The following is a 24,744-nucleotide window of genomic DNA, read 5'->3' as shown; positions in this document are numbered from 1 at the left end:
TTGAGAGATTGTGAGAATTTGAGAAAATATCTAGTCTGTCATCTTATTGCGCATGGTACCTGAAGTCTACCATTGTTCTTGAATTTTTGATAACCACCATATCCTAGAAAAGTCTTCCTGAAGATTCTTTGAATATGTTTTTTTTTTTTGACAGGTGCCTTTATTTTTTCTTAGTCAATGTTCATTTTCTGCTTAGATGCTATATGACCCATATATTTGACAGAAGTACTATTTTTCAGTTGACAGTTGATGGTTTTACATAAGATTCTTCTAGCCAGTCCAATACATTTTATTATTTGTATGTATTTCTTTTTTCCTTCAGAAGACAATGAAATCATCCATGTATATCAACACCTCCACATAATTTGTATCTCCTACTTCCTCCCCTATTTGATTTTGGAAAGTGAGAAGTGCCCTGGAGATTCATAAAAAGAATACACATATAAAAGCAGGGAAAATGTATGAAAGATTTTCCCCACACAGTACACATATGGCCCAGTTACATGAATAATGGGCACATGTATAAGGAAATACATGGCCGGGATACACAGCTTCCCAAGCCAGTTACACCTCTGGTAATATAGAGTCTCCAATATTCTCCAGTGATTTTGGCATTTTATCATCTGCTAGTTTTTATGGGCATCACACTGATTCTTCTGGGTATTTTCTTCCCTCTCATGGTCACCAAACTGTTCTTTTCTAATGTCTGACAGTCTTCAGCCTCTTTAGGGCCATCTGCTATCCTCTGTAACCATCTGTTGAGGTTTATTAACTAGTAGATCTCTCCCTTGCAAAAGCGCTCTATAACTTTTTCAATGCATAGTCTAGGGCTAAGAATCATTATGCCTTACCAGGTAGCCAACAAAGCCCTGGGGTTTAAGATTATATCTATTCTTTTGACATTTTTTCCTTAAAACTGAATTCAATTCCCTTGCTCATGTGAACCATTTAATGGGTTTTAGACAGTTCCTTTTAACTTCTTCTAAATCCTAAATCATTAATCAGTGTCCCCAAAGCCTACTTCAGGGAGTCCTCTGGATAAAACTCACAAGAGCTGTTTGGGATTTGTGGCAACAAGATTCATCTCAGTTCCTGTAATACCCCTTGTTTAACATACAAATGAACCCAGGGCAAGAAATTAATGGTAAATGAAGTAAGAAGGATTTGCCCATGACTGTCTTAGTTTGTATTTCCACAATTATAAATACTTTCAACCTAAAAGAAATCATTCTTTATGTAGCATTTTCTGACCAGTATGAAATGTTCATGTCTCTACATTTACAAAAGGTACTTACAATTCAACATCACAGACAATAAAGCCAAAATCCTCTCTATACTCTATTAGATAATTACAATCCTCTCTATACTCTATTAGATAATTACCTAGCTTTTGCCTGGACATATCCAATGGTGAGGACCTCACTGCTTCAGAATGTAGCACATTCCATCTTTAGGCAGCTATAACTGACAGAAAGTACTTGCCTTGATTATTTTAAAATCTGCCTTATTCCGGGGCAGTTAGGTGGTGCAGTGGATAGAGCACCGGCCTTGGATTCAGGAGGACCTGAGTTCAAATCCGACCTCAGACACTTAACACTTAACTAGCTGTGTGACCCTGGGCAAGTCACTTAACCCCAATTGCCTCAAAAATAAAAATAAAAAAAATTTAAAAAAAATCTGCCTTATTCCTACTAGGCAGGAAAGTTCCTTCATTCACTTTTTGAGCTGTCTAAATTAATATTTCTTCTCTTTTAAAAGAGTCATAATTTTTGAGTGTAAAATGAAATGTTCTGGTTTTTGTGATAAAAATTGTGCTTTATCATGATTTTAAAAAATCTTAATCATAAAAAAAATCTGATAGTGCTTCAACTTCAATAAGAATAAAAGTACAGAATGACTAAAAGAACTCCATGTCACAATAACTTCTTGGTCAATATAATCAATCTACACTACCTCTCAGCACATTGTCCTGCCACAATAGCAGATGGTTTGAACAATATCAACTTCAGGTAACAAAAATGAAAAGCTTTATAATTCAACACATTTGAGGAAATGGATCAGTAGTTGAGCTCTTAATGTCAATATTATCTACTTAAAGTCACTTTCTAAAAATTTCTTGTAATTTTCCAAAGTTAGTATTTTGAGGTTGCTCTTAGGACTTTGAATTACATCCATTTGAACAAGAAAGTTACAGTCACAATGCAGGGAATATTATGTTTACTCCTTTTCTGTTCTTAAAGCACTATAGTTAAGGTGGTAAGATACTAAATTGCAACAATTCAGGTTTATTCTTATGATGTAAAAGGGACTTGTAACTGTTGGTAAATTGATCCTACTGTACAACCTTGCTTGCACTTAATAAAAGTGATAGGGTTTGGAGAAGTAAGAATGAAGAAAGGAACAAAAATGTAGCACTCAGACAGATGCTAAAGGACTGATCCAGTTACAACAATATCTGAGGGTTAACTTTGCAGTAATTTTAGTTATCCTTTTGTTTTTATGTAATAACTATAGCCAGGGGGGAAAACCCCACAAAACTACTGTATCCTTCTGATCTCAAAAGTAGGAATTAGAGAAAATCAAACCCTGTAAGCCATGTTGTTTCTTTAGGGGTTGACATTAGGAGGATTAAAGGGCTGTTGAATCTAATTTATTTCCATATATAACCATAAAGCTAGTCACTCTTACTGTAATTCATTTTTGCAAAACACATACTTTATAGCAAATATGGGACTGAGAAATATAACAAAATCACATGTAACCTTCTTAATAAGTTTACTGATATTATATTCTTGTTTAATTACATGTATTATATGAAAATAGAAAAATAGAACTGACTGTTACAAAATTGCCTCTATTTTTAACTCTCCACTAGAGCATTAAAATATTAATTTATTAATGTATACAAATCACATTGAAGATATATATTCTTTGTTACATCAATCTGTGAATGATTCTGTGATCTCCTTTTTATGCTACTCCCAACATCACAGATTATACCCATCCACACCTTCCCATCCTGTGGGACTCTTAACCATATCCTCCAAAAATCATTTGTAGAGGATCTACCCAATATAATGCAGGTTTTGGTTTAAATTTCTCTTTCCCTCTCTCATTTTCACCCCACCCCCTTTCTGTATCTCTTAATATTCCATGTTTATCAGTGAAGTCTAAATACTGTATATTTCTTTAGCCACCTTCTTTAACACCCACATATTTCTTGCAAGGAAGTCAATGTTATTGATGCACCATCCTTTCCTCATACCAATCATGTTGCTCTCCATTGCCCTCTGGGTTAACTGAAGTTTTAATACTTTAGAGATTGTGATTTTTCCATGATTTAATACCATATAGGATTATTGGACAAATTCTGACATTAAAAAGATGTGTCTTTGTTTCATGGAACATTTTTAATTCATTCAAACTACTGCTTAGTTTTTCAAACTTTTTTTTACCTCTTTCTATACCTCCTGGGTCTGTAATACCTCTGTGTAAGATATATTTAGCTGTGGACTATTTATCCATGACAGTTTGAATAATAGTCATTGTTCATTTGTTTGTTTGTTTTTCCTGTATAGACCTTTAGGCTATTCTTTTGAAAGGTGCTAAATCTCATTGCAAAAGCTGTGTAATGCTCTGAAACTCAATGCAATCAGCACAATAAAATCAGCAAGGCAGGATGTCCTCAGAACTCTCTCATTCATAGGGATTCTCTCTTCCTTTGTATACTATACAGGAATCCCTCATGGTAGTAACAAATTCCTTTGGCTGGCCTACATCTCCATTTATGCCTTATTTGATTATTATTTATCAGAAAATCTTGTAGGGGCTTCACAAATGTTGAAATCACTCTAAATTCTTGGTATTACTATAGGTAGCTGGTGTACATTTTTTTGGTTTACTTGGTTAAGCCTCAATGTTATATACTTAAAACTTGAGTAAATCATCTTACTACTCTGTGCCTAAGTTATCAAATTAAAAAAAGAGATGATTGAATTAAGTGATCTCATAGCTTTACAACTCTTATTCTGTAAAAACTTTGCTGTGCTTGTGTCTTGTCATATTCTTTCATTATCCATTTACACACTCCTATAATTTTAAGTGTTGATTTTAGTCTCTGATGACTTTTGTTTCATACCTGATTGCTTTAGAGTTGATCTGGCCTACAGGTTTGAAAATTAGTCTGCATCAGCTAACAAATTAGAACAGTTTTGTTCTAGTCCTTGTGTGTGTTGGTAGGGTGAGGGTAAGTCAATATATCTTTGGAGAAATCAGAATTCTTATTCTTATTCAAATGTATTGTTGCTATATAATAGTAAATAGAAGTAATAATAAAATCATTACAATAATATTTATATAGCACTCCTCCTGAAATCATGTATCTAAAGTTTTTCTGAAACAATCCTGTTCATCATTTCTTATACAACAATAATATTCCATCAGTCATGTTGTTCAGCTATTCTTCAATAAATAGTCATCTCCTCAATTTCTAATTCTTTGCCATCACAAAGAGCTGCTATAAATATTTATTTACAAATAGATAATTTCCCTTTTTCTTTGAGATATAGATCTAGTAGTAGCAATGCTCAAGGCATGCACAATTTTATACCCATTTGTGTCTAGTTCCAAATTGTGGTCCAGGATGGTTGGACTAATTCACAACTCTACTAGCAGTGCATTTGTGTCCCTAATTTTTCACATCTCTTCCAGCATTTGTCATTCTCCTTTTCTCTCATGTTAGTGAAACTGATAAGCATGAGATGGTATTTCAAAGTTTTTTTAATTTGAATTTCTCTAATCAGTAGTGATTTTGAGCATGTTGTTTTCATGTGACTATTGATAGCTTTGTTTTTTCTTCTGAAATATCCTTTGACTCTTATTTTTATAAATTTGATTCAGTTCCCTATATTTGAGAAAAGAGACCTTTATCAGAGAACTTGCTGTAATTCCCTCATCCAGTTTTCTGTTATCTCTGATTTTGGCTGAATTTATTTTATTTGTGCAAAAGCTTTTAAATTCCATTTAATTAAAATTATCCTTTTTACTTTCTGTGATACTTTCTGTTTCTTTCTTTCTTTATTTTTTTGGCCATAAACTCTTCCCTTATCCATAGATCTGACAGGTAAATTTTTCCATACATCCCTAATTTACTTATTGTATCATCTTTATATGTCTAAATAATGTACCTCTATTGATATTATTTTAGTGTTTAGAGTGAAATGTATGTATATACGTAGTTTCTGACAAACTGTTTTCCAGTTTTCTGAGTCATATTTGTCAAATAGTGAGTTCTTGCTTAAAATGTTTGGATCTTTGGGTTTATCAAGACTAGATTACTATGGTCATTTACTGTTTTGCATTGGATATCTAATTTATTCCACTGATATATCACTCTGTTTCTTAGTCAATATCAGTTTGTTTTGATGATTACAGTTTTGTAATATAGCTTGAAATCTGCTTTGGCTAGGCTGCCTTCCTTCACGTTTTTTGTTGACTCCTCGGATATTCTTTTTGTCTTCCATGTGAATTTTATTACTTTTTTTGAGCTCTATAAATTAGTTTTTGGTAGCTTGATTGGTATGGCATTGAATAAGCAAATTTATCTTAGATGTACTTGCCATTTTTATTATTCTTTCATGTTAGACAATTAATAGTTCTTGGATTGTTTAGATCTATTTTTATTTGAGTGAAAAGTGTTTTGCACAGTCCATGAGTTTGTCTTGGCAGGTAGACTCCCAAGTATTTTGTATTGGAATTGCTGTTTCTTAACAATTTTTAGGTTACCAGAGCTCTGAGCCATCCAAAGAAAATACAGAAAAGGCTCAGAAAAGAAAACAAAAATTTATTTCTAAGATGAGTTCATCATTTAAGAGCCTAACAGCAAAAAAAATCCAAGGTCCTTGTACACCAACCTTAGAGTAGAAGGATTTTGACATTGAGACAGAAATTTTACACTCTTTATCACTTCAATATTGTGGTCTACCTTTAAAATATCTACTTATTTTCACAAATTTCTCACAGTAGCATTCCAATACTTTTTTTCACTTGAATAAGATAAAAATTCTTTTAAGTTACTACTTAATAATAATTGAGGTGTTTTTTTTTTTTAAATTTTGGCAGATGTGATTCTGAAAATCGTTATGTTGGTAACCCTCTCAGAGGAACTTGTTACTGTAAGTATTTGAAGATTTTCTTTTTATTACTTCTCAACATGTTTTACATTATTAGCCAAATCTGAGACACTGTAGGCTTGTTGATTTATTTAATACCTTTGAGGTCATGATGCTATAATTCCTTTGTCAAAATGTTATTTTCTTTTTTCTTAAACCAGTAATAAAACTCCTACTTTAAGTTCGAGCATTTAAAGGTATATACTATTTTCTTCCTTCTCACAAGATTATGTAATAATAGGCCTATTGTTTTTCAAATATGACTTAATAAAGTGATACAATAAACATGGTTAGATTTCAGTATAACATCCCTCAATGAGGTTAATTCTGGAACAAAGCTTTTTTTAAAAAATGACATATTTTGGAGTTAACCTAGAAAAACCAAACATTTTAAATATTATTTTGAGAGTATGAATATGAAATACATTTGAAGAAAAACGCATGTGACAATAATTATATTTTTAGACCTGAGACACCTAAAAAGCAATAATTTACTGCTCTCTCTACCTTATTAAGTAAAATCTATAAATTATCTTTGTCTCAAACACATTGTACTATATCTCTGATAACTCCTCACCTTTAAGTCTTTAATACTATTAGTCACTTGTCAGATTTTTCAATGAAGATTTCAGGAGAATGAAATGTCTGTTAGAGTCCTCTTTTTTCATGGAATCTGTATGTATATGTACCAGTGAATCAGTTTTCTCATCTGTAATATGACAAGGTCTCATCCAGTGGTAATATTCTATTTTCCTAGAGAGTTAATTAATCATGCAGGCATTATACTATATTTTCAACATGCTTACTTATAATGTTAAAGATGTTGCTTCTGCCTAGAATTCTAAGAAAAGCCAAATCTTAAGGAGAGCTTAAAGAAAATTGTTTCTTTAAACCATGTTTATAACTATCACCCTCATCATTTGATACAAACATGTATAGGTTTTTGGTTAAGCCTTCCTCAAAACACCTTGACCCTTAAAAATTCTTAAAAAGGTAAGGGCTAGTCCCACTTTATATTTCATGAGCAAACTGTGCAAGTCACATAGAATAATTGGCGAAAGTCAATTAACTATTTATGTTACATGGACTTGTATCATAGATAGTGTTTTAAATTGTGCTGACAGCCCAAAGGCACTAATGGAAACAATGACAAAAAAGGTTTTTCTTTTGAGTTAGAAAATTATAAAATGAATTGTTCAGTTTTTGATTCACTAATTAATTATTTAATTTTGTACAAAAGCAGTCTAGTTATGCTACCCAAGAATAATATGACTACACATATTTCATTTCACCTTTATGGGAAAAGAAGCAAATAAAAAAGCTTCAGGTGACCTCAGAGTTTTATTTTAAACAAAAATAAGTTCTATGCTGACTACTGTGGTCAATAAAATTAAAGGTCAACTGGTATGATTAGTATCTCTTTGGTCCAATTTGCTTCGCTTCATTTCCCTTCAACAAGTATGTATTGAGCCTGAATTACATATAAGATGAGTTGCTGGAAATTCAGAAACAAAAACAGAAGGAAAAAACTGCACAGTTTCCACCCTCAAGGACTAATACCCATAAAAAGATAAGTAAGTATAAGATAATTTGAGGATGGAATAAGGAACATGAGCCAAGACTTATGGAACGCTAAGGCTTCTTTGAGGAATATATGAAAAGGTAAAAGGTAATATACTCTAGACACTGGGGACAGCCTGTGCAAAAGATTAGAAGCAGCAGATAGAATGTCAGATATCTATAATCTCAACTGGGGCATTTTCGTGGGAATGTAACTTTCATGAACACAAATAGAAGAAAATAAGTTTAGAAAGGTAGAAAGGTGGAATGAGATTATAAAGAACTTTAAGTACCAATTGGAAAAGTTTGTATGTTGTACCAGGGCTAATGAAGAATCACTGAAAATTTTGAACAAAGCAATGACAGAGTAACACTGGTATTTTAAAAGTATTATTTTTTGAGGTTTGTGTAGGATCGATTGAATCATGGGTTTATCTGAAGCAGAAAGTTAATCAGAAGGTTATTATAATACTCTATATTTGAAACAAGATATGATAAGGGTTGCATTAAGTTGGTGACCATGTTATTGGGCAAAAGGGAATGGATCGTTCACAAGAGGTATAGCTAAGATGGCAGAATAGAAGCAGCAACCTAGCCACATTCTCTCAACATTCCTCTTAAAATAACTAAAGTCACATATCAAATCAAACTCTGGAATGGCACAGCCAACAAAAGGTTGGAGTGAAACATTTTTCTAGTTCAAGACTACTTCACAGGTTTGTGGTACCGGAGATGGAACTGGCCTAGAGTGCATGCAGAAGCAATTCAAGTAGTAGAATTTGGAGGTGGCTAGAATGATAGTAGTACCAGCAGCAGCAGCAGCTTTAGTAGCTTTCAGCTCAGAAATGGGAAGGAAACAAGAAAGATAATTCTGGGCTGGCACTGGGGGCAGTAGAAATCACCCCATACATAGTGTAGGTTGTAGTCTCAGAATTCTAGTGCTTGTAGTTACAGGGGAAAATGGGCCCCTCCTGGGTAAAGACCACAGTATAGGCCCAGAGATCAGTGATCAGATCTTCCCCTGGATCACAGTACTTTGGAATCACTGAAAACATACAGTCCCCTAGAACTAGTTCTTAAAATAGCAGTAGATAAAAGCCTGAAGATTTGGGCAGTGCCTTCTCACTTTTAGGTGAACAAAGCCCAATTTTAACATAAAATTTAAAGTCAAGAAATAGGCTGGAAAATGAACAAACAACAAAAAAAATTCTGGTCATAAAAATCTATGATGACAAGAAAGATCAAGATACACAAGTAGAAGACAACTTTTTTTTTTTAGTGAGGCAATTGGGGTTAAGTGACTTGCCCAGGGTCACACAGCTAGTAAGTGTTAAGTGTCTGAGGCTGCATTTGAACTCAGGTACTCCTGACTCCAGGGCCAGTGCTCTATCCACCTTGCTATCCCTAGAAGACAACAATTTGAAAAGAACTATAACCAAAGCCTCAATGAAAAAAATGCTAATTGGACACAGGCCCAACAAGGATTCCTGGAAGAGCTAAAGAAGGCAATAACAGTGGTAGGAGGAAAAATTAAAAAAATTAAAATATGAGAATGATGAACATATGAAAAGAGAATTAACAGCTTGGTAAAAGAGGCAGAAAAAACATACTGAAGAAAATAATACCTTAAAAAACAAAATTGGCCAAATGGTAAAAGAGACACAAAAATTCAATAAAGAAAAAAAAACTCCTAAAAAGTAATATTGGCCAAATGGAAAAAGAAGTACAAAGGCTCACTAAAGAAAATAATTCCTTATGAGTTAATGAAGGTAGTGTCTTTCTTTGTCCCTTCTTTCCCCATTGCTCAGTGGATAATAGATAAATGTAATTTTGCTTGAGTAAACAGACTGGCTTACCTACTGAGTTTGATCTCCATTTAGAGAATACCTTTGGAAATTTTAAACCTGTAGGCTGAATTCAGGTGCCATGTTTGGAGAGGAGGGAGGTGGTGTTCTTTATAGCAAGATCATATGGTGTTGACTCCAATTATGGGTTTACCCAGGAGCACCAGGTGTTTTACAATAGCAAGAATGGGGAATCACTTTCAGAAGACTTTGCTTTTCTATGTACCATGAAGATTATGGAGGAACAGATTTTTTTGCTAAGGACATAATCTAGTTTTGTAAACCTCAACCACGGAACTTTAGAATAATAGAGTGAACTTGCAGTTTAAAGGGATCCTTTGGCAAAGTGGCAACACTTCTTTTTTAACTGCTTTTAGTTCAAATCTAAAAATGTCATCTTTTGTCAAAAAGGTTCAATCCGTTCCCTGCCTCACACTTGTAAGCATGTCAAAAACAATCCACAGTAAATGCCATAAATATGAACTGCAAGGGAAAATGGTACAATCTTAGTGAATGAGAATTGAAATCAAAAGGTTTTGCTGTCCGTATTAGAATGTTCTAAAAATGTCAAGGCAGTTGCTTGTGTCTAACTGTGAACAAATAAAAATTTATTGTTTTGCACTTAAAAAAAAAAAGAAAAAAGAAAATAATTCCTTAAAAATTTAGAATTGGGCCAGTAAAAGCTAATGACTCCATGAGGTTCTGAGGAACAAAAAGACAAGTCAAAAAATGAAATAATAGAAGTAAATGTGAAATATCTCCTTAAAAAAGAACTGACTTGGGGCAGCTAGGTGGCTCAGTGGATAGAACATCAGCCCTGGAATCAGGAGTACCCTGAGTTCAAATCTGGACTCAGACACTTAACACTTACTAGCTGTGTGACCCTGGGCAAGTCACTTAATCCCAATTGCCTCACTTAAAAAAAAAAGAACTGACTTGGAAAGTAGATTGAAGAAAGAAAATTTAAGGATTATTGGAATATCTAAAAACCATGATAAATAGAAATCCCTTACCCTCATATTTTAAGACATCAGAAAAAAACATATTCATGGAACCACATTTAGGATTACACAAGATTTAGCAGCTTTCATGTTAAAGGAACAAAGGCTTTGGTATATGGTATCCCGGAAGGCAAATGAGGTAGAGTTATAGTCAAAAATGATTTACCAAACAAAATTGAAAATATTCTTCAGGGTAAATTTGGACCCATGAAATAGAGAAATGTTAAGAATTCTTGCTGAATAAGGGATGAAAAGAAAATTTGACATTCAAATATGACTCAGTAGAAGCACAAAAAGGAAAGCATGAAAGAGAAATCATAAGGGATTCAATAAAGTTAAGCTGTTTACATTCCTACATGGGAAGAGGACATTTTCATTATTAGGGCAGCGAGAAGGAGTGCACATACACAGAGGGCATTGGTGTAAGTTCACTATGATGGGGTGAACTTAAAAAATGAAGGGGTGAAATAGAGGGATGCATTGGGAGAAAGGAAGGATGGGGGAAATTATTTTACAATAAAGATGCAGGCAAGGTAGAGATTTTATGGTGGAGGGATAATAAGTGGGCAGGCAACTCTTAAACCTTACTCTCACCAGAATTAGTTCAAAAAAAGGAGAATATGTTACACACACACACACACACACACACACACGGATATAGAAATCTATCTTGCTGAACAGGGAAACAGAATGAAAAGAGGATGAGAGAAAGAGGCAGGGATAATAACAAGGAGGGTCGCTTAAGGGAGAGAGTAGTAGAAATTTTCTAATGAACTTTTGAAGAGGGAAAGGGTAAAAAGAGATAGGGAAGGTTAAACAGAAGAAAATAGGATGGAGAGAAATGCATAGTAATCAGAACTGAGAATGCGAATAGAATGAACATATTCATAAAATGGAAGTGGATAGCAGAATAGATTATATGCCAGAATCCAACAATATATTATTTACAAGAAACATACTTGAAATAGAAAGACACACAGAGTTGAAAAAAGGGATTAGGGCAGAATCTATTATGCTTCAGCTGAAATAAAAAAAAAAGGCAGGTGTAACAATCATCACAGAGAAGGCTAGAGCAAAATTGTATATTATCTTCTTTTTTACTTCAAGAATTGATCATTCTGGTTTTTTACTATTATATAAATAGAGATCACAGATTCCATAATGCCATTTGCCAATACTAAAAAGAGATAGTATTTTATTTATTTTTTTCCATTACATGTAAAGCTAGTTCTCAAATTTAGTTCATACAAGCTTTCCAATTTCAGATTTTCCTCCCTCCCTCCCCCCTCCCCTAGACAGCAGGTAATCTGATATAGGTTTTATATATATATATATATATATATATATATATATATATATATATATATATATATAACATTAAACATATTTCTGCATTAGTCATGTTTTAAGAGAAAAATCAGAGCAATGAGGAAAAACCTTAAACTAGAAAAACAACAACAGCACCCAAAACAAAAGAAATAGTATGGTTCATTCAGCATCTATACCCTACAGTTCTTTTTTCCCCCCTGGATTTGGAGATCCTCTTCCATCATGAGTTCCCTGGAACTCTTCTGTACCATTGCATTGGTGAGAAGAATATAGTCCATCACAGTAGATCAATACACAATATATATTATCAACAAAGACAATAAGGGAAACAACATTTTACTTAAAATTATCATAGACAATGAAGTGATATTAATATATGTACACCAGTTCTTAGGGGATATTTTTTATCTCTAAATGCTTAAATGAATAAAATAGAGAAAGAGGAGATCAATAAATTGGGCATACAACTAAAAAAGCTATAAAAAGAACAAATTTAAAATCCCTAATTAAATAGTAAATTAGAAAGTCTGAAAATCAAAGGAGAAATTAATTAAATTGAAAGTAAGGAAACTATAAAATTAATCAATAAATGTAAGCTGGTTTTATGAAAAAAATCAATAAAGTAGATAAACCTTTGGTTAATATGATTTAAAAAAAGAAAAAAGGAAACCAAATTACCAGTATCAAAAATGAAAGGAGTGAACTCACCAAAAATAAAGTAGAAATTAAAGCAATAATTAGGAGCTACTTTTCCCAACTGTAAAAAATTCATGATGGAAAATGTTCTCCACATCCAGAAGAAAACTGTGGATTCTGAATGCAGATCGAACCATACTGTTTCTACTTTTTGAGGCTTTTCCCTGGTCTAATTCTTCTTTCACAAAATGACTAATGTTGAAATATATGTAATGTGATTTTATATATATATATATATATATATATATATATATATATATATATATATATATATATATATATATATATATATATATATATGCCACCTATATGAGATTACTTTCTATCTTGGGGGGAGGGGAGGAAAGGGAAGGAGAGAGAAAAATTTGGAACTAAAAATCTTATGAAAACAAATGATGAAAAGTATCTTTACATGTAACTGGAAAATGATAAAATTTTTTATGCTGAAAAAAGAATGCAACAAACATGCCCTGCCACCCCCCCCAAAAAAAAAATCAAACATGTTCACCAAATGGCAAATCATACAAATTCTTGAAGAAAAAGTTAAATAACTTACAGTAGGAATTAGAAAGTATAACTATACTAGTGGGGATCTCAACTTTCCCCTCTCAAAACTCGATGGCTAACTGTAAAATAAATCAGAAGTTAAAGAGATGAACAGAATTTTAGAAAAGTTAGATAGGATAGTTCTCTGGAGAAAATTGAATAGGAATAAATATACCTTTTTCTAATTTATATATAGCAGCTTCACAAATATTGACCATGTACTGGGTCAAGAAAACTCACAAATTCATAAAAGAAAAAAGTATGAAAGCATATGAATAAACAGAGCTTTTCTTAAAACAAAGTAGCATTTGTCTAAAACCATCAACAAGTACTATCTGTAATGAGGATGCACTAGAAGCCTTCCCAATAAGATCAGGGATGAAACAAAAATGTCTATGTTCTATTCTTTACCCAGGAAGAGATCTTGCTCTTTGGAGGTTGCAAATGCTAGCGTCCTTCTTGGCCATGGAACTGGGACCTGGAACTGTGTATGGGCAATGCAACTGGGTCCTGCACCCATTGCCAGCAAAGATCCCCTCTAATTGTTTTCTGAATAATTCTCAGCCTTGTTATTAGCAACAAACATTTATTTTTATTTTTTCCAGTTACATGTAAGGGTAGTTTTGAACATTCATTTTCATAAGATTTAGAGTTCCAAATTCATCTCCCTCCTTCCCTCCCTTTCCTCCCCCCTCTACAAGATCGCAATCAGGTTATATATGTACAATCCACAAGTGTTCTTTTTATCAGTTCTTTCTATAGGGGTGCATAGTAAGCTTCCTCACTAGTTCCTTGGGATTGTCTTGGATCATTGCATTGCTGAGAGTAGTTAAGTCATTCACAATTGCTCATTGAACAATACTGCTGTCACTATGCACAATGTCCTCCCAGATCTGCTCACTTCACTATACATCGATGTTCATTAGTCTTTCTGGGTTTTTCTGGGATCATCCTGTTTGTCATTTCCTGTAGCACAAGACCATTCCACTACAATCATATAGCATAGCTTTTTCCATCATTCCTCAATTGATGGACATTCCCTTGATTCTCAATTCTTAGCCTCCACCAAGAGTTGCTATAAATATTTTTTTGTACAATTTCCCCCATTTTCTCTTTTTCATGATTACTATTGTTAACTGTTTCCCTTCCATCCTATTCCCTTCCCCATGATATTTATTCTATTATCCATCTTCTTTCATCCTATCACTCTTCAAAAGGGATTTGCTTCTGTCTGTCCCCTCCCCCACTCTGCCCTTCATTCTTTTGCCCCTCTCTCTTTATCCCCTTCCCCTCCTATTTTCTTGCAGGGTTAGAGAGATTACTCCACCCAATTGATTGTGTACATTATTCCCTCCTTGAGCCAATTATAATGTGATTGAGGTCTTTCAGCCAATTCTGATGTGTATTAGGCTCATTTACTGCCCAGATTAAATAGATTACTCCACCCAGTTGGGCATGTGTGTTAGTCCTTCCTTGAGGCAGCTCTGATGAGTTTAAGGTCTTTGAGCCATTTCTGATAAGTGTAAAATTCATTTACTGCCCTGCTCCTCTCCCATCTCTTCCCCCACTCCATAAGCCTTTTCCTGTTTCTTTCATGTAGGATTTCACCTCTGCCCTTCCCTCTCCCCCAATGTATTCCCTTCACCCCTCAATTTAACCCTAAAGATGGCATCACCTAGCTAGGTGATACAGTGGAAAAAGCATCACCCCTGGATCCGGAGGGATCCCAGCCAAAACCTGGCCTCAGACACCAGACAGTTGCCCACTGTATGACCCCAGGTATGCCCCCCATCTCCAATTTTTTATGGTTCTCTAGGGTCTTGTATTTGAAAGACAAATTTTCCATTCAGTTCAGGTCTTTTCACCACAAATATTTGAAAGTCTTCTTTTTCATTAAAGTCCCATTTTTTCTGCTGAAAGATTATGCTGAGTTTTGCTGGGTAGGTGATTCTTGGTTGTCATCCCATTTCCTTTGCCCTCTGGAATGTCATATTCCATGCCCTCTGGTCCTTTAATGTAGATGCTGCTAGATCTTGTGCTATCCTGACTGGGGCTCCCCAGTACTTGAATTCTTTCTTTTTGGCAGCTTGCAATATTTTCTCCTTGACCTGAGAGGTCTGGAATTTGGCTATAATATTCCTAGGAGTTTTCTTTTTTGGGTCTCTTTCTGGAGGTGATCAGTGGATGTTTTTTGGAGTGATCGTGTCATGAGTTCAAGAGCTCACTGTATTTCCTCTGCCATCTTGGCTCCCTGAGCCTTGTTCTTACCATGTCTCAGCTGAGAGTTCTTGAAGTTGCTGCTGCTGCTGTGGTACTCATCTCCAAAGTATGATAGTTTTGTTGAAAAGTGCTCCATACTCTGGGCTGGCCCCCATTCCAGTGTCATAGATCTCTCCTGCCAACCTCCTAAGTTCTCTTATGCTGGAAAAATGCCTCACCTCAATCTTTTGTTTTTTCTATCACTCCAGAATTCTATTTTCATTGTTACTTTAAAGTTGTTTGAAGGCAAATATTGAGAGAGTTCTGTTGAGTGACTGCCTCTATTTCTCCATCTTGGCCAAGGAATGATAATCAGTTTTTGATTGAAAAAGTTTTGTGTATAAATGCCTCAGACAGTACTTAGCTATGTGACCTTAATCAAGTCACTTAACTTGTTTACTTCAATCTCCTTTACTGTAAAATGTGAATAATAATAAGGAATTTTTTACTAAGTAGTTTTTTGTGAGGGTCAAATGAGAAATTTATAAAGTGCTTGGCATATCGTAAGTGCTGTATTGTGTCAGCTATAAAATCTGTTACTGTTGTTATTATTATTTCTTTTAATTTATAATTTTTCCCCCCAAATTACATGTAAAAACAATTTTTAATGTCGATTTTTAAAACTTTGTGTTCTGAATTCTATTCCTCCCTCCCTATCCCCCTTAAGAATGCAAGCAATTCAATATAAGTTATGCATATGTAGTCATGGAAAACATTTCCACATTAGTCAGGTTGTGAAAGAAAACAGAGCAAAAAAACTTTAGAAAAAGGAACTAAAAAAAATTATGCTTCAATCTATATTCAGGCACCACCAGTTCTTTCTCTGGAGATGGATTGCTTTTTTTATAAGTCCTTCAGAGTCATCCTGGATCACTGCATTGATGAAAATAGCCAATTCATTCCCAGATGATAATCTTACAATATTGCTGTAACTTTGTAAACAGTACATTTCACTTTGTCTCAGCTGGTACAGGTCCTTCCAGGTTTTTCAGATAGCATCCCATTTATCATTTTTATAGCAAACTACATTTATATAGTACTTTAAAGAGAGATTTCCTTACAATAAACCCATGAGGTTGATTATTACAACAACAGTAATAGATAACATTTATATAGTACCTTATACCTGACAAAGAATTTTCTTCACAATAGCCAAGGAAAGTACATTTTACTATACATTTTATCATCATCATCATCATCATCATCATCATCATCCATCAGTTCTAATCCTAAATCAGTCCTCATGTTCATCATTCAATCCTCCTCATCATCAATCAGTCCTCCTCATCAATCAGTCCTCCTCATCAATCAATCCTCATTGATCAATCCTCATCTTACTCCAATCACCTTTAATCCATCAATCAATCATCACCAGCATCATCATTATCCTACATTACTGTTGCCTCTGCTTCAAAATGTTTTCACAATTACCATTAACTGTTTCCCTCTATCCTATTCCCTCACATAATATTTACTCTATTTTCTATCTTCTTTTACCCTATCCCTCCTCAAAAGTGTTTTGTTTCTGACTGTCCTCTCCTCAACTCTATCCTCCCTTATTTCACCAACACCCACCCGCTTATCCCCTTCTTTCCTACTTTCCTGCAGGTTTAGGTAGATTACTCTACCCAATTGAGTATGTAAATTATTGCCTCCTTGAGACAGCTCTGATGAGATTAAGGTCTTTGAGTCAATTCTGAGTATGTAAATTATTGCCTCCTTGAGACAGCTCTGATGAGATTAAGGTCTTTGAGTCAATTCTGATGAGTGTAAAGCTCATTCACTACCCCAATCCTCCCCCATTTCTCCTCACTCTGTAAGCCCTTTCCTGCTTCTTTCATGTGAGATTTCACCCCATTCTACCTCTCCCCTTTCCCCTCCCCCAGTGCAATCATCTTCCCCCTCAATTTTACCCTCAAGATGTCATCATGGGGCAACTAGGTGACACAGTGGACAAAGCACCCACCCTGGACCCAGGAAGACCTGCATCCAAATCCAGCCTCAGACACAAAACACTCACCAACTCAGCAACCCTAGACATGTCACCCAACCCTGGCCGCCCCATAAAACAAAGATTAAAAAAAATGCTTTACATATATCATCCCTGCATAATCAATTCCCACCTGTGTGCTCTGTCTAAATTTATTCCTACCATTTGTCCTAATACTCAAAAAGCTCTTATTAGTTAGATTTATCATCTTCCCATTTAGGAATGTAAACAGTTAAAAGAAATAACAAATGTAAAATTTTGAAGCATCTTACATGGTTACATAATATATCAAATATTATTCCTAGTTATTAAATTTACATATCTACTTTTCAATGAATATATTTAAAAATTGTTACATTTGGAATAAAACTGATCAGAAAATATGTTTTATTTTTATTCAAAAGACAACTTGCTTTTTAAAGCTCCTAAAAGTCTTATTATGTCCAAGGAAAGAGTGTTATAACAATCATTATATAAGAATTAAACCTAGGTTTTCTCTGGATGGATTTATCATCCCAGATTTATCTTTACAGGAAAATACATATCTTCCAAGAGGGGAAATATCAAATGCAATAATCATATGCAAGATGCAATATAAACAATTATTTTATTATTATCATCCAATATTTTATTCTGGAGAAATAATTTTGACTATAATAAGTTATGCAAATTAAAACCATATGGTTACACTAACAGATTAATGAAAAGAATTTATTAAAATTCAATACTCATTTATGCAAAAAGTCCTAAAATATAGGAATATATTTCTCAAAATATTGAAAAAATTTTATCTGAATACAAGAAGCAGCTTTCTAGGTAATGAAAAAATATTAGAAATTATTCCCAGTAAGAACCAAGATATAGAATGTTTTCTGCTTTCATAATTAATATTTGACAGTTCAAGAAATGCTAATGTTAGCATTAATGTAAGAAAAATAAATTGAAATAATAAACCTTGAATTCTATACCTAGAATCCTAGACTTTGACCTGGGAGATGCTCTATAGGTTATCTATATAGTCCAACTGCATTTTATAGAAAAAGAAAAGTGAGGACCAGATCTTTACCTAGTGATACAGATTACAATTTAGCTGAAGCATAGTTTCAAAAGAAAGAGTAAATTTATAATTAGCCTATAACTATAACCTTGTCAGATTGCTCAGGGTTTGAAATGCCAAACAGGAGTTTATATTTTTTCATTGATTCAATGGGTAGCCAAAGAAGCTTCTTGGTCAATGAAGTGACATAGTAAGATCTGTGCTCATGTGGTTAAAAAAAAAAAAACCAAAAAAGAAAAAAGGAAAATAAAAACAAAACATACAAAGTTTAAACTCTATTCAGGGATGACACCATATTGTCTTATATATAAGAACCTAAATAGTACCTTGTCTATTACCATGTGTATTTCTCCTAACATCATCTTTACCTGTCCCATGTGAGCTTCTGCCTGCCATGCTGGGATCATCTCAAATCATTCTATCCTCTTTACCAGGGATCAGTCTTGCCTGTAACAACTTTTTTGCATATAGAGTTATATGGAAGGGATTCTGATTCCATAATATTCATGACACAAATACTAGAATAAAGTTGAGAAGTTTTTTATGGTACCTATTATCTTCTTTTAGTTAGCATCTGTTTTCTTTCCTGGAAATCACCTAGTTATTAACAACCTCTCTTTAATTTGCTGTTTACAAAGTCAATCTTAACTGGACTCTCATAAAGGTGTAGAACTGAATCTTCAGTGCTAACTTATTCTCTCCAAGGAAGGCAAAGTCCTTAAGAATTTGTAGGTCCTTAAGAATAGACGGTGATACTGAAGCATTTTTAGACAAAGGTACAATTGTGGTAGAGTCACCTGGGCTGCCATTCTTATAGTGATATTATCCTCACTGTCACTACTTAGGACTGGTGAAAGATTTCTCTGAGCCTGTGAATAATTGTCACAAGGCACTCCAGAATTACAAGGGGGAGAGAGAAGAGGGATGATACATATCTGTGATATTAGTGGACTCATTACATGAAGGGTCTTCTATGTGATAAGTATTCTATGAATTGTAGAGAAAAGTGCTATAAGAATTCAGACTTCTAGCCAGAAAAGTTTCATGAAGTTTTTTCAAGTTGATCTAGGTCAGAAAGAATAAAAAAAAAATTCATGTAAAGAAAATGAGGTAACTGTGAACTCAGAGGGGAAAATTGCTATCTATTAGGAATTTTCAGGGAGTGAAGATCCATTTCTTTGTTTAACCTGGAAAAGCAAGATCAATTTTTTTAATTGCACTGCATTTTTCAAAACTTTTTTTTTAAGTTAGTTTTCTTTATAATGAAACAAAACAGTTAAATGTTTAAATAGAATGGAGCAAAAATAAAAAAAAGATAAGTGTAAGAAACTTGCCAGGAGAATAAGGAAACAATAGGAATGTCAAGAATAAGATATGAAGACTGAATATAACTGGAAAGAAAAATGCTATGGGATGGGAAGATATGGGAACATCAGAATAATGCGACTCCTCTTTATCTCTTTCATGCATTACTCTCGAAGATATAAAGGGACATGTAGGAGAATATTCCTGAACTCAATTTTATTTCTTCATAGTCAAGTGAAAAACTAAGTTGCAAAATTCTTTTTGATTTATTTTATCTTTGGTGCCCTATTATTTTTCTGTGTGACTATACTGACTGTACAGTTAGAATGAATAGACCCAATTCCTGAATTAGGTAATACTTTTCTTAACCTTAAAAACCCCTAAATTATGGGAAATTTAAACCATCTTCCCTCCTTAATTATACAGAAAGGTTGTTTTTTCTCTTTTTAAAGAATGAAAAGTCATAAAGCACTAGATGGCAGCCTTGTTGTGGTTAAAAGGCTTTTAAAGCTTAAAAACATTTGAAGACTTATAAGTAATTAAATGAAAAGTAATGTTGTATTAAAATTATTAAAAGAAACCTTCCAGTTTTTAAAGATAAAATTGAAAGTCAAAATATATGGTACTAACTCTAAATTATATAAATTGGATACATTGTTAATATTAGTTCAATTGAAAGAGGTTGAAGTATAGCCGATATTGCATGGCCAGCAATGGAGCACATAAGCTGTCCTTTTGTAAATCCTCACTCTTCATATACAACTAATTTAACTTCCTTCTCCAGGCTTACACCTATTTGATATCATCTTTAGTTCTTCATTTGTAAGAAACTACAGCCTATTTATGTCCCTAGTGCTACCTTTTCCTTTAGATCTTCTGGCATTTTGATTCTTTGGAGATTGTGTTATTTCATGATTAAGAACAATATAGCACTACTAGAAAGCTGTTTAAAATGTGTTGATTTTTTTTTGAAAGAGGAGCTTGTGGTCTTAAATACTGTTATTTCTCAAATCTATCTATCTATCTATCTATCTATCTATCTATCTATCTATCTATCTATCTATCTATCTATAAAATATACTCTCTTCTTCCTATTCAGTTTGGTGCCCAGTTTATGGCCCATCTTCCATATTTGTCCAAGTCATATATGCCCATGGACCAGATCAATGTGATGTCTACTCATATTAATATTAATTATTACTTTTGGTGATATACTGTCATTTGTTACTAATTTAAATGAACCAGGTCACTTTAAATTGAATATTTAATATAATGATAAAACTTCCATTCTTGACTTAGAACAGTTAATTCAGGCAATTATAACTAACTACATAAAGGCATACCTTAATAACTCTTTATGATATTAAATGGAGAAATGGGTTCAAAAATGGAGAAATAGCTCTGGCAAATCTTATATATGTTGTTATTAATATTAGATTTATATTTTCACTGATTCAGGGCACTCAGTGAGAAAACTCTACAATGAAGCTTTGCAACTAACAGTCTTAGAAATTTGTCCATTACTAACAAGGTTTTGAATTTCTTCTTGAATGTAGACTATGTGTCCGTTTCAGGGATCAATTCACCAGAACTATGGATATATTATCACCAGTAGGCTTGCCTCTTGGTGTAATTTTGACAATGGAAACTCAGGAAACAAAGGATATATAAAAGGGAACTTAGTCCTCTATAATCCCCTTTCCATTTTTTCATTGATTATATCTGGGTGTGGGAAAAAAGGTAATAGGTGTTTTTTAAAAAATATTAGACAGATTTCAACTCATCTATAAATGTTAATTTAATTATTTGTGCTCAAAATGAGTTTGCATGGTAAAATGAATAAAGTGTTTACCTTAGAATTAGTAGGGCATTGTTTTGAATTCTGCCTTTGATATTTCTAGGACTATGTTATGATGGAGAAGTCTTTTAACTCTTTGGGGCTTATACTAAATTATAGATGGATTATATTCTGTATTGGCATAGTGATATCCCATATCAACCAAGTTATAGATCCTTGATGCTAATTGGGAGTTCCATGATCTTATTCACTGACCAATGAGTAGACATGTTACTGGAAGAATTGAATCATATCACTACTGAAAATTTTCACTGTGAATGAAAATAGTGGACAAAATTGTTGTTTTTTTGTTTGTTTTTTGCAGGGAAGTTAGGGTTAAGTGACTTGCCCAGGGTCACACAGCTAATAAGTGTGTCAAGTGTGTGAGGCCGGATTTGAACTCAGTTCCTCCTGAATCCAGGGCCAGTGTTTTATCCACTGTGTCACCTAACTGCCCCCAACAAAATTGTTTTAATTAGATGGAAGGAGGGTTCACAGATTTTCCTCAGAGAAACAAATAAAGGAATTGATTTTATTGTGTGTACAAAGACAACAAGAAGCATCATTTCATGGGACAACTTGGCTATCTCTTATATTTCAGTGTGCATAAATGTTTTATAAAAGACCATCACAGAAATGACTCTACTTGTTCCCTTTTCCCAGAGCAGGATATCAAATTGCCCCAGGTTTGGGCAATTGGACTTCAGCAACCACTAGACAAATAACAGAGTATAGCTTAGTGACCCTAAATTCAAACACACTACTAAAAACCAGGTTTGGGATATCTGTTCAGTTTTGGTGACCTTGGAACAGTTTCTACAAAGTGACCCAGGGAGAATGCAGGACCAGGATTTAACCAATAAGTGCTGCTTTGTGAATCTGCAGAGAATTCTAGCTATCTGCTAGGGATTAGAGCACATAATTGTTTACTACAGCTTCCTCCAGTGGTGTCTACATTTGTTTTGCCTAGACTCACAACTGGGTCTAGAATCCCTGAAGGTCAGCCCAGGAAAGCAATGATCATTCTGTGAGTTGGATCAAACTACTTCTGGCCATTTGAAAGTTTATAGCTCCCTTTTCTGAGCTGTCCTGAAGAATAGAACACTCCATACCTGGAGAATACAGTAGGATGACCCCAGATAATATAGCCCAGGACCATACAAGACCTGAGCATTCTCTCAAGAAGTTTGCAGAGCTAGGCCCCAACACAAAGTTCCAGTTGGGAAATAAGATTGGAAGGATAAATGAAAAAAAGGTGGTTGTGATAAAAAGCTATAATGCTTCCAAGAACATTCAAGACAGGAATCTAGAAGAAGAAAATAAATCCCAAACATTTATAAGAAAAGCCTGAAAGAAAAACACAGCTTGTCCAGACAGCTAATTTCCATTTTTAAGGAAATTAAGTGACTTTTTAAAGTTTTTTTAAAATAGTGGTAAGTAAAATGAGAGTACTTGTGGAAAGAATTAGAAAAACAAATGAGAACTTTGTAGAAAAAAACTTGAAAGAAGAATTAACAGCTTAGAACAAGAGGGATATAACTTTACCCAAGTAGCAGTCACCTTAAAAATTTTAATGAGATGATAGATGTTAATGGCTCTATAAGACAAAATGAATATTAAAATAAGGGTAAAAGGCTGAAAAATAAAATAAAATGTAAAGTACCTCATATCAAAAACAACTGACCTAAAAACAGATCAAGGAGAAATAGTTTCAGAAAAGATGATACCTGGCAATTTGCAGTAGACTACAGGAGCTAAACAGAATCATCATCTCCATCAGTGCACTTGTTTCTGATGTCACCACTGTCATAGCTCAGATACAGGGTAAGTAGTATTGACCTTATCAGTGTTTTTTTCTCTGTTCTTATGCCTGGGACCACTAAGGATCCGTTGGCTTTCAGATGATAAAGTGTCAAATATACTTCCATTTTTCTGCTCCAGGGCTATCTGAATTATTCCTTATACTGCCACTTTCTAGTGGTCAGAGACATCATAGGCTATTTCCTGCCTTAGAATATTGATATCTACCACTATATTGATGATATAATATTGACCAAGCCAGATGAGTCTATTGTGGATGAGGCCCTCCATCAAATGGTGACCCATATGGATAAAGGGTGGAAAATAAGTGCTCTAAAAATTTAGGATCCAGCCCATTGTCATGTTTTAGATAATATAATTGATAGAAATAGTGCACAGGCCAGAAAATCTACTTATGCTTCCCCATGGTCTAAGAAATAAGTCCAGAGACACTAAATCCTTCAAGTTTTGGAGAATATAATATCCATTTAGATATCTTGGTCTTCCTCATTTACTGAGTGATCCATGAGTCATTTCTTTCAGCTGGGTCCCAGTGCAGGTTAACACATAGAAAATCTAAAGCAGATTGTTTTGTAATCTCTCCCCTTGGGCCTTTATGACCCTGGATGCCCCAGGTTTGGGCAATTGGACTTCAGCAACCACTAGACAAATAACAGAGTATAGCTTAGTGAATTAGAGTCCTGGCAAGTACTTCCAGTGGACAGAACTCCAGGCTGCATGGATGACATGTCAGAAAGACCTTGAAGGGATGAGGTGAAGAAGATGATCGAAAATGATTTCTTCATTATGACCATGAGAATGGCCAACCACTTTGAGACCTGGAGAGAACAGTTCTCAACAAACAAAAGTCTTTAAGTTTAGGGCCAGTGGGGGAATTTTGATGATGCCCCCCCCAATATATAGTTGTTTGTGGGATGTGTCATCACCTATCAGACATTATATGCTCTGTTGTGTTAAATAACTAGGCTGGAGCTTTTCTAAAAATAAAAGAGTTTGGGGGGTGGAGAATAGGTTTATTTCCAATCTGGACATTGAGGTGGTTATTCAATGCTGTATTGGAAGCAAGACCATAGAATCACTCTAAGGGCCAGGAAGGTATTCCTACATACCTGGGCACTTTGTATCAGTTGAATTTTTTTAATATATATTTTTTAATAAAAGTATTTTATTATTTTCCAGTTACATGTAGAAATAGTTTAAGATTTGCTTATATAAGATTTCAAATTATTCCCCCTCCCTCCTCTCCTTCCCCCCTCCCCTAGACAGCAGGCAATCTGATACAGGTTAAATATACACAAAAACATCAAATATATTTCTGCATTATTCATG

At 34.1% G+C, this 24,744-nt stretch overlaps 1 protein-coding gene across 2 annotated transcripts in view; it reads left to right on the top strand.

Moving 5' to 3' along the window:
* The window catches only part of ATRNL1 (attractin like 1), a 1,132,449-nt gene that overhangs the window by 378,999 nt on the left and 728,706 nt on the right, over window positions 1-24,744 (top strand). For both annotated transcript variants that reach the window (XM_043982337.1, XM_043982338.1), the window contains exon 21: window positions 6,121-6,173. In XM_043982337.1, the coding sequence (XP_043838272.1) occupies window positions 6,121-6,173 (53 nt within the window). The remainder of the gene's footprint in view (window positions 1-6,120; window positions 6,174-24,744) is intronic.

The sequence above is a fragment of the Dromiciops gliroides genome, chromosome 2, assembly GCF_019393635.1.
Source record: "Dromiciops gliroides isolate mDroGli1 chromosome 2, mDroGli1.pri, whole genome shotgun sequence".
NCBI classification, from domain to species: Eukaryota; Metazoa; Chordata; class Mammalia; order Microbiotheria; family Microbiotheriidae; genus Dromiciops; species Dromiciops gliroides.
This window is presented reverse-complemented; position numbering and strand designations above follow the sequence as displayed.